This window comes from Pelodiscus sinensis, chromosome 3 (assembly GCF_052426305.1).
Source record: "Pelodiscus sinensis isolate ZL-2025 chromosome 3, ASM5242630v1, whole genome shotgun sequence".
NCBI classification, from domain to species: Eukaryota; Metazoa; Chordata; order Testudines; family Trionychidae; genus Pelodiscus; species Pelodiscus sinensis.
In genome coordinates, this window is record NC_143054.1 from 39469299 (window position 1) to 39481230 (window position 11932).

At 38.0% G+C, this 11932-nt stretch overlaps 1 protein-coding gene across 1 annotated transcript in view; it reads left to right on the forward strand.

Moving 5' to 3' along the window:
• Positions 1-11131, forward strand: part of MYOM2 (myomesin 2) — a 106345-nt gene extending 95214 nt beyond the window's left edge. Inside the window, 6 exon segments of the mRNA XM_006137769.5 lie at positions 2856-3019; positions 3616-3652; positions 3752-3774; positions 4498-4553; positions 10064-10392; positions 10394-11131. Of these exon segments, the coding sequence (XP_006137831.3) occupies positions 2856-3019; positions 3616-3652; positions 3752-3774; positions 4498-4553; positions 10064-10392; positions 10394-10415 (631 nt within the window). The 3' untranslated portion in view covers positions 10416-11131.
• Positions 11132-11932: the final 801 nt, after the last annotated feature.

An 11932-nucleotide genomic window follows, 5' to 3' on the forward strand; every position in this document is an offset into this window, starting at 1 on the left:
AGCAGAAAACCTATTTTCTTATTCACTATGGCTGCTTGAAATTTAAGGCAGCTTATGCCAAATCTGTATCCATTGCATATGGATAGAGTTCCAGAAAATAGACATTGGCAAAGGGGAGGCATCTACAGACATACATTAATACACACTTATTAGAAACGTGCCATCATATAACATGCTTTATGCACAATTTTGTCTTTTAAAATGAAAAGCAGCTATAGCTAAACCAGAAAGGAAATTGCAATCCCACTATGAACAGAACTATTATAAAGCAGAATTATGTAGAGTTAAATCAAAAACTGAAAAAAATATCATCCTGCTTTTTTAAATTAAATTCCAGCTAACCCATTCCTAGAAGACAAGGAGGGGAGACAATCCTTGTTTTTCATAGTCATTAGCTTGGCACACAGCATAGCATGCAAATCCCCAGTCAGCATTGAATCAACCACCACACAGCATACAAATCCTAAAGGCAGCATGCAATCATCCACTCATTGCACAGTGGGGAGCATAGCATAGTTTCTAGGCAGATACCTATCTCGTCTGGTGAGCTAAAGCTAGTTCTCTTCTGAAAAGCTAAGAGTGATGGAAAAACATTCTTTTTCTCATCAGGGTAACTCCTTATAGGTATGAGGCCAAATGAACTCTGTTTGGGCAAATTATTTATTCAACCAGAGAGGTGCTAATTCTGACTTGATAAATTTAAAAATTAACCAGGGAAAAGATAAGGAGAAGGAAGGAAGGAAGGAAGGAAGAAAGGAAGGACGGAAGGACGGAAGGACAGTCCATATTAAATTAAGTTTGGCTAACTGGAGACAAGATCAATTTTAGGAAGTAATCCGGGACAATAGAATTACATCAGTGATTTTGAAGAACTCATTGATTTATTGTAATTGGAAAGTTTGCTTAAAAGGAATGGCACAATATGGCCTGTGATATGTAGTCTCATTTCCTGCCTTTGCCTGCTGGTTGGTAATATAACTGGCTGCAATAGGAGAGTGTAACTGAGGGTATGTCTACACTACCCCGCTAGTTCGAACTAGCGGGGTAATGTATGCAGACCGAACGTACCGGTAGTTCGGAATAGGAACCTAGTCCGAACTACCTAGTTCGAGCCCCGTGTAGCCGCGCTAGCGCTACACGGGGTTCGAACCAGCGGGGATTTAAAAATGGCGGCTCCCCGCTTATGCAAATGAAGCCCGGGAAATTCAAATCCCGGGCTTCATTTGCACGTTCGGTATGCATACATTACCCCGCTAGTTCGAACTAGCGGAGTAGTGTAGACATACCCTGAATGTTTATGTGAGTCAGATATGAAGTTCAGCTATTTTTGAAATATTTTGTTAAAAGTTATACATTTTTGTTGTTTTTAGAAGAAAATTCCTACATTTTGAAAAATGCACTGATAACTCTCTACTGAAAAAGTCTTTGTAATTTACCCCCAGACCTTCATCTTTGAGATAATAGTATGCATGGAGAGATTCATCCCAAAGAAGAGGATTTTTTTAGGCGATTAAGATGAAAGTCATATTGCAACCTAACTATAGCAAATAAAAATAAAAATAGACTCTCACAGGCTCAAGACCACCATCATCTTGATACACAAGACTCTGCACATCCGGGAATCTCTCTGAACATACATTTGTCTGAGCGCCAGACGCCTGGAATTTTGACGCAGGGACAGCAGATTATCTTTGATTACCCAGAGTCCCATCCCATCTCTGATGGCAGTTCATAAAACCATGGGCTGGATTCCTTAAGCACCTTGTCCAGTCGTTGCTTTGCTTCTTAGTCCAGAAACAGGGATCACCAAACTCCATGGAGTTTTACAAACAAGTGAGGAAAAGAGATGCCTCAATGTGTAGGCTAAAGGCCCAAAAATACCCCGGGGTGTATGATTTATGGATACCTGTAGGTGGAGTGATCATATGGTCACAAAAAGAGAAGAAGATATATGGAACCCAATAGATATTGCTTCTGATAGATTCATAGGAATATCAAAATGGATCTGTACCCCACCCTCCAGTTATTCCCAGTGAAGTCAATGGTATTTTGCCAGAATTAGGAATTCAAAGTTAGGCCCTAAGGCTGTGTCCAGACTCAGGGGTTTTTTCGGGAAAAGTAGCCTTTTCCCGAAAAAACTTCCCCTGCATCCAGACTCAAGCCGCTTTCTTTCGAAATTATTTCGAAAGAACGCGGCTTTTCTTTCGATGGCGGTAAACCTCGTTTCACGAGGAAGAACGCCTTCTTTCGAAAGTTCCTCTTTCGAAAGAAGGAGTTCTTCAATGTAAATAGGGCTTCCTCGAAAGAGAGCATCCAGACTCGCTGGGTGCTCTCTTTCGAAAAAGCGGATTGCTCTTTCGAAAGATCCGCCTGCAGTCTAGACGCGATCTTTCGAAAGAGGCTCTTTCGAAAGATGCTTTCGAAAGAGCCTCTTTCGAAAGAAGCCTGCAGTCTAGACATAGCCTAAGTGTCAGAGATGCATCCTACTGCAAAAAGAAAATCTTAAATTACATGCCAAAGTTCTTACTATTTTTATTATTAAATTATTTCCAATAAATTAGGTGAAAGAAAATAATGCTGTACATTTAGAAAGGTGTATCCTTTTTAATAGATTTCCCCATCAAACTGGTTTAGCATTGTGATATTTTGTAATGTGCAAAAAGCTTTAAAAATATTATACATAATGCATATTTATTAGCACATAATATACATAATGCATATTAACATATGTGTATCACTATCTGTGTGCTTATATACAACTGTATGTGTGTCTCTTTTTACAAATTTAATAGCCAAATATTTATGGAGAATGTACATCAAAGAATTTTCAAACTTTTTTCTGTTCTTTTTTCAAGGGAGTCTAAGGTTTCTTCTGGTGAAAAGATGAGAATTGGTGGAAGTGAAGAGGTTGCCTGGTTGCAGATATGTGAGCCCACTGAAAAGGACAAAGGGAAATACACCTTTGAAATTTTTGATGGCAAAGAATCCCATAAGCGCATGATTGATCTATCTGGACAAGGTAGAATACTAAACATATTGCAGTTATAAGTCATGATGCATTTTCATAAACTGGATTAAGCAAAAGAATCCTTATAAAATGGAAAGCTATCTGTCAAATTCAAGCATGCTGTAAATGCAGCCAACTTTTCTGGCTGCCTTAGTGTTAAGATAATTTCCAGCAGGGTTTATTCTGGCATGTTCAGTTTTCATTAGCAGTGTTGGGCTATGTCTAGCCTGCAGAGTTTTTCCAGGATACCTCACAGCCGTGTCCAGGGAACGCATCTGCGTTTTCGGAACAGTTTCCGAAAAAGCAGGCACATTCTTTCGGCATCCCAGTATTCCTCATTTTATGAGGAATAAGAGATGTTCTGAAAGAGGAGGTTTTTCTGACATTTGGCCCTGTGTAGATGAGCAAAATGTCATAAAAGCCTCTTCCAAAAAAACAAGCAGAAGAATACCTCCCAACTACCCCCACAGGAGTGTAGACATAGCCTTGATACTCTATAATTCTATGAAATGTTTTAAAGGAACATTAGCATAGGACAACATTTACGTTTGCTCATAGATAAGAATTGCATTACATTTTATATAATGCATTGAAATATTTCATTACAGCTTTTGATGATGCATATGCAGAATTCCAGAGACTCAAGTAAGTCCTAAAATTTTTATTTAGATCTTGTAGTTAGTGCCTTAATTATACAGTGAAATATTAATTTAATTTTTTCTTTCCCACCCTCCCCAACTTTAGGGCTGTGGCTTTTGCTGAGAAGAGTAAGTATATTTCATATATTTTAAAGGAAAATCTACTTCTAGTATTGTGACTTTTTTTTACTTAAAGGTAAACCTAATTCCAAGGTCCCATATATTTAATAGCTCTGTCACAGAAGAATCAACACATTGCTGCAGAATTCAGCCACAGATTTTGCTGTCTTTTTTTCAAGTGTGTGTCTATTCCTCTTATTTGCAAAGGAAACCTGCCACATGAGAATGGTCTTACAGGGCCTGAAGCAATAAATTTAGGAGTTAGGAACTTCCTTCATCACACTGGAATGTTGACTCTGAAACATAATGATAGCTATCAACTGGATGCCAGTTTATGTTGTGTTCCAGAGGCTTACACTGTTCCATACTCAGCAGTCAGAGCTTCTGTAACAACTTCTTCAAGGCAATTTTGTATGTTTACAAAAAATCTGTGGTAGATTGTAAATTGAAAATTTGAGGGAAGCATAACATTGCATATCAAAATAAATATTAGGAATACTATATTGATATGATTATTTATTATCCTATTTCATGTAATAAAAATCCCTCTTGTTAAGATGCTTTCTCCTAAATGCTTGAAACTGCCCAAGAATTTCCATATGGTCATAGGTCACCAACTTATTGCTAATTCTACTCCAGGATTTATAAGGATGAATATATTTAGTAAGTAATAAATTCTTTCAGCTTTTGTGATTGTTTGTTATAATAAGATTCTTTTTGTTTAATTCTTAGATCGTGGTAAAGTGATAGGTGGTTTGCCCGATGTGGTGACTATAATGGAAGGCAAAGTAAGGATAACTTTTGTCCTTAAGTAATATTCGTGTGTTGGGATTTTTACATTAGTGGGGAGAAGGCACTCTGATGTTCTGTCAAAGCTGATGTCCTCTGCAGTGTGGAATTTTGATGAAATTCTACCATTCTGTTGATTTTCTTCTGACTGTCAAGTTAATCACACACGGTGTGTCTAGACTACAGGTTTTTTTCCAAAAAAGTAGCCTTTTTTCGAAAAAACTTCACCTGCATCTAGACTGCAGGTGCGTTCTTTCGAAAATAAATAAAAAGAACGAGGCAGTTTTTTCAATTGCAGTAAACCTCATTTTACAGGGAATAACACCTTTTTTCGAAAGTACTCTTTCAAAAAACGGTGCTATTGAATGCAAACTGTGCTTTTTCGAAAGAGAGTGTCTAGACTTTCTTTCGAAAAAGCAGCTCACTTTTTCAAAAAAACTGCTTGTAGTCTAGACGATCTTTTTTGAAAGAGGCTTTTTCAAAAGTATCTTTTGAAAAAGACTTTTTTGAAAGAGGCTTGTAGTCTAGCCGTACCCACAGAGACAAAGCAAAATGAATGCTAGCTACTGCAGCTTTATTGTAAAAGAATATAGACTACCTCCAGTAATCAGTAAAGGTGTGCTGTATTAGTCTTCATAAAGCTAGAGATAAAGTATTATTAGGCAACCTTCTTTGGTAACATATTCTAGTACTTAACTATCCTTAGGGTTAGAAAATTTCTCCTAATATCTAACCTTAATCTCCCTGGCAGCAGATTAAGGTGATTACTTCTTGTCCTACCTTCAGTGAACATGGATCATCAAGCACCCTCCTCCCTTTATATCAGCCTTTAATGTATTTGAACAGTGTTATCATATGAATGGACTACTGTAGTTCAGTAAAACAGAGCAGCCCTGTAACAGGGTGGACGAGATCCAGAGGCCCCCTACTGGAGGCCTTGTGGTCCTGCCACATTCCACCCAAGAAAAAGGCAGTAAATAGGTCCTCCAAGCTCCTACAGTATCTGTGTGGGAAGCAGCAAATAAGGAGTCAGCAGGTCAGTATAAAAAGAGCTCTAGGGCTAGAAGAGAGCAGATAGTGCTCTGGGCTGACTACTGGGACAAAGCCTGCGATAAAGGTGAAGAATGTGCTGGAACAATGGGGAAGTGGCCCAGAGAATTATAGCAGCAAAACATTTAAAAGGGCATTTCAGACCACTGGTACCTACAGGATCCCTGAGCCAGGACCTGGAGCAGTGAGTGGGTGAAAGTACACCCCAAACTCCATTAGCTACAACAAACAGAGAATGCAGGCACACACACTTGAACTTGGGAGAGATGAGTGCACCCCCCATTTCAGGCCCCAAATATAGAAGAGTGACAGTTTGGGATATGTGCAACACTCTGATTATGAATATTAACGTATTTAAAAAATCTTCAATATTGATGGGTTTTGAGGGCAAAGTGACTTTTAACCATCATGTTCTCTCTCAAATTCTGCAGCTTAATTATTGTTTAAGAAAATAGTCACATTTTAAAACTACGCTTTTATTTTAATGAAGTCTGAGGCCTGATCCTGCAAGCACTGCCTCATATTAATACAATATTTTTACCCATAAGAACAGTTGCATCAATATCAAAGTTACTCACATACATTACTGTTTTCAGGATTGGGCCCAAAGCTGGGGAGTTCTCTGACATTGGAATCACATGGCACCCATAACCCCTGATTTTAATGTGCTGTGGTTTTGAACACATTTATTAAGTTGCTCATTTTGAACTGTTTTAATAAGTCCTATGCTCTTGAATCATTTAATTGGAGTTCAAGTAAATGATTGTGCACATATGCATGCACAATTACCTTTCTGGGTCTTGAGTATGTGTAATTGGGGAGCTGGAGTGAATATGAAGGAGCAGGCAGTATATCTGTGGAAGAGCCTGGAGTTTTTTAGTAAAAAGGTGGATGTTTGAAGCTGTTCAGTGGCCTGAAATATGAGAAATAACTCCCATCAGAGAGAGAGAGCTGTAGGCAAAATTCAAAGGAAACAGTCAAAAGTGCATGTTATTTTAAATGAATCACATGACTATACAATGTTTCACATAGGTTTTCTATTAATTGTACAGATATCATTACCACATATATAGTGTATATAGACAGACATAGTTATATAACTATCTGACTTAAATTTCTACATCTTTATATAAAGACACATTCTTCATAAAGTGTTATTGTTTAACCATTAGACAGAACCTAGATGACTTACTGGAAAGTCTATAATATGAATTGCTTTCTCAGTGAATTTAAACATCTCCAGTTATATTCGTAGGAGGTCTGCAGCTGAAGTGGTTGGCTTAGGATTTCCCATGATGCATATGTAGAAACATCAAAGATGTTTTTTAATGTATCATTGTCTGAACATCATGTTAGACTAATGACATGTCAGGAGTCTGCTGCAGGCAAGACTGCAATGACAGTTCAACTTACCATTTTCAGACAATGTTACCCTTGGGCTATTATTGAATCACAGTCATTGGTAAAATGGTGGAAAGTTTGTGTCTAAAACCAAGGAAAGTTAGAATGTACTTAACCATTCTGTATTTGTATTTTCAGTCTTCATAAGTCTAAATATATGTATATTAGCCACCACTTAATTAATGAAGCCAAAGTTAAATCTCAAAATGAACCCTTAAACTAGTAATAATATCCTTATGTATGTTGTGGAATCATAAAAATGAAGGGACTTTGAAAAGGTATCTAGCTCAGCTTTCTGCACTGATATGAGGTCAAGGATACTCAAGCCATCCCTGACAGGTGTTTATCCAATCTTTTCTTAAAAATGACCAATGTTTGGGATTCCACAATGTGCCCTGGATGTTCATTCCAGTGCATAACAGTATACTTAGAAAGCTTTCCATAATATCTAACCTCCAGATTAAGCTGATTGCTTTTTGGCCTACCTTCAGTGAACATGGAGAACAATTGATAACCTTCCTCACTATAACAACTCTTAATATATTTTAAAACTGTTATCCAATCTCCTCCCTCAGTCTTCTTTTCTCAACACTAAACATGCCTAGTTTTTAAAAGTCATATTTTCTAAACCTTTTATTATTTTTGCTGCTCTTCATTAGATTCTCTCCAGTGTGTCCATAGGTTTCTTATGTTTCTATGGCACCCAGAACTGGACACAGAACTGCAACTGAGGCCTCAAGAATGAGTAGTGGGACAGTCACTTCCTCCATCTGACGTACAACACTCCAGTTAGTATGACTGAGAATTAATTTATCCTCTTCAGCAACTTTATCATGTTGTTGAACCAATGGAAAAGAGTGCCTATGGAGGTTGTGGCAGCTTCTTCACTGGAAGCTTTCAAAAAGGAGCCTGAAGAACCATCTGTCTTGGATGGTTTAGACCCAAAAAATTCCTTCAATCCCTATGATTCAGTGATCCTTATCTTTAGGCGTGTGGATTTGCATGGATTCTAAGATTTTATATTATAACTATAGGTCCTTTTTTGCAGCATTCCTGCTTAGCCAGATATTTCTCATATTGTACTTATGAATTTGATTTTTCCTTCCTAAGTGTAATTCTGTGTTCTTGTTGAATTCAGATGAATTCTTTAATTTCTCAAGTTCATTTTGAATTCTAGTTCTGTCATCCAATGTGCTTCAAACTTCTTCTAGCTTGGTCTTACCAGCAAACTTCATAAACATACTCTCTTCTCCTTTATCATAGTCAATAATGAAAATGTTGAACATGATCCAGAACAGACCTTTGTAGGATCCCACTAGATATATCCTCCCAGTATGACAGTGATAATACTCTTTGAGTAGTCTTTCAATCAGTTATGCACCCACTTTAAAGTAATTTCATTTAGACTGTTATGCTTATAAGAAGCACACAGGATCTTTTTCAGGCTGCATCTAGACTGGCATGATTTTGCGGAAATACCTTTAATGGCAAAGTTTTTCCGTTAAAAGTATTTCCGCAAAAGAGCATCTAGATTGGCACGGATGCTTTTGCGCAAAAAGCGCTTTTGCGCAAAAGCATCTGTGCCCTGTATAGACGCGCTTTTGCGCAAGAAAGCTCCGATGGCCAGGAGCTAGGCTCTGATGGTCACAATGCAATGCTCTGAGGCTTTGTAGGACAGAACCCAAAGAATCATGGCAATACACCCTATTTTTATAGCTGTAAATTCCCATTTGAGTCTATGGATTTTGCAATGTCATGCTGTGATTGTCAACCCTTTCCCACATCTGGCTTTGCCTTTATATGTTTCTTTGTCTTCAGGCGTGTATATCTATGCTTCAGGGTGTCAATCTGCTTACTCACTTAGCATTGGGCATAATGGGGGATCTTTTCTGATTGCCTCCTGGTGTCTCCAAGTCTCCCATTTCTTTTGGCTTTCACACCTGTCCTTAATTCTGTATACATCCTTTACTTACACCAAACAATTTTACAGAGAATTTCAGACAGGATTGCATTTTATAAAGGATTAGAAAGTTACTAAAGATATTAAAAAGAATATTTTACAACTTAATTTGTCACTTCCTGCCTTAACATTGGGGTATGAATTTATCAGCTTACCCAATGCATATCTACCAATGGCACAAGCTGTTCCTTCCGGCTAATCATGATGGGTGGCTAGCAGAGTGAAACAGAAGCATGCAGAATTTATTAGCAAAACATTATAGAGGACTTATTGTCTTCATTATACTTATTAAACACTAAAATACTACATTTTGGCTGCAGGACCTCCTTTTCCCACTTTGCTTAAGAGAATGTCATGTGGGACTATGTCAAAAGCCTTACTAAAATCAGACTGTAATACCTTTACAGCTTCTTTCCTGTGATCCAATAGGCCAATATCCAATTAAATAAGAAAATGAAGTTGGTTTGGTATGATTTGTTCATGACAGACCTATCCTGGTTATTCATTATATAACCCTATTATCCTTTAGGTGCTCATAAACTGATTGCCTAATAATTTGTTTGACTATCTTTCCAAGTACTGAAGTTAGGCTGTCTGGCCTATAATTCCCAAAATCATTTTCCCCACCCCTTTTTAAAGAAAGGTACTATATTTGCTTTTCTCCAGTGCTCTGGGACCTGAGCCATTCTCTGTGAGTTCTCAAAGATAATCACTAATAGTTCTGAGGTTGCTTCAGCTAGTTCCTGAAGCACAGTCGGATGCATTTCACCAGGACCTTCTAACTTGAATATGTCTAACATATTTACATATTTTGGCTTGCAGTCCTTCCCGTTTGTTATTAATATGGTGTTAAATATCTCGTCATAATTTATCTTTTTAGTCAAGATTGATTTTAGTCAAGCTTGATAGAAAATAGATATTAAATTCCTCAGCCTTCCAGATATTCTCCATTGTTGGCTCTGCTTCCCTGTTGAGTAAAGGACCTACACTTTCCTCTGTCTTTCTTTTGCTCCTAATATATAAGTGTGGTAACAAATGGCGTGCTCAGATCAACATTATATTTGACTGATGCCTAACATGATTTTTTCTTTTCCTTAGACTTTGAATCTAACCTGTACTGTATTTGGAAACCCTGATCCTGAAGTGATCTGGCTTTGGAATGACAAGACATTTGAACTTAATGAACACTATTCAGTTTCACTAGAACATGGAAATGTTGCCAGCTTCTCAATTAAGGGAGTGTCCTCAGAGGACTCAGGCAAATATAGCATCAATGTCAAGAACAAGTATGGTGGGGAAACAGTGGATGTCACTGTAAGTGTGTACAAACATGGTGAAGAGATGCCTACTATTAAACCTGGTCAGGTTGCTAAACCACGGATAATACCACCAGCCACAGCACATTCGGAAAAAGCAAAAACAACCTCCTGAGAAATCCAGCAGTAAATAAAGTTGAAAGGCCTATTTGACAGACAAGATCATATAGATGAGCTGTAGTTGAAGTGTTGCTGCAAATAGATAACTGGCAGTGTCCAAGGAGATGAGCTTTTAAAGGCATGCATTAAAGACACAGTTGTGCAACACTATTGTACATTTGTGTAATTATATCTTTATGAAAAAATGCAATAATACATGACTTTTAAATAGCAACAGGCCCAGTACCTGCCATTGGGTTTAATTATCAATGGTAGTTTCCATAAAATTACAGTGATATACATTTTCTTCACTGAGAATCAGTTCCCTAACAACAGAAGTAGCATGCTGAGTTAAATATGCATACAGAACTCTACCTACTTATTACTCACATGGGGAATCTCTTTAACTTTGAAAGTGGTACTCACGTGAGTAAGGCAAACTGAAATGGCCCCTACAGTCTGTATTTAGTAGCATTGTTATTCTGTAGTGCAAGCTGATCTTTGGTAGTAATCTAGAGACAATGACAGTGGACTTGTTAAAGCATAATCTACATGGTTCTATTTTGTTGTTCTTGCTTTGTGCTGATAAAACATAAAAAGTCACCTTGTGCTTCTCACCGCACCAAATCTCACCTAACTAATTTCGGTTATTCTCTTTCATTGTTTAATTATGGTTTATTGCATAATTTCACAGCTGGTAGCATGCAGACAATGGATTTTCAATAAAGAAAACAAATTGTGGTTAATCACAGTCACTGTGTGGCACTTACAACATTACATTTGCTCTTTATGGTGTAGGTCAAGATACAAATTTAAAATGGAAAAGCAAGACATGTATACAATTATGCAGTGTTCTAGGATTATTTTGTGTCTGTTCCTGTTTCTGAGAGTCAATGTCTGTGGCAGCAGGAGCTTAATATTAGACCCTGATTCTGCAGACACTTCAGCATGTGTTCATCTTGGAGCATGTGAGTAGTCCAATGGAATCAGTTTTAGTAGTATTACTCATGTGCCTATCATTAAGCATGCACTTGATTGTTGTCAGTATTGGGGTTTTAGGGCCAGATTATCTACAAAATTATAGGCCATCGTTCACTCAGACTCTAATCTGTCCATAAATGCCCATCAAGAATTCTCCTCTTGGGAGAGTAATGTCCAGCTTACACAAGTAGGCACTGCACTGTGGCCTCCTCTCTCCTGAAGCAGGGTAAGTATCAAGGATGAAGAACAGGAGAGGGAAGGAGGAATGGAACTCTGCTATTCAAATATTTCATTGGGTAGGCACTTATGGTAGCGGCACAACTCAGTGTAGCCAGCTGAGGGTGTAAGTCACGTTGGGGCTACAACTGGCCCTGAGAATCAGGGAACCATAACCAGCTGCCTGATGGCTAGCTCCTACATCAAGTTATGCCTCAAGTGTAGGAATCACAGAGCTGGAAGAGACTTCAGGAGGTCATTAAGTCCAGCCCCCAGCCCAAAGCAGGACCAATCCCAACTAAATTAACCCAGTCAGGGCTTTGTCAAGCCAAGACTTAAAAACATCTAGGGATGG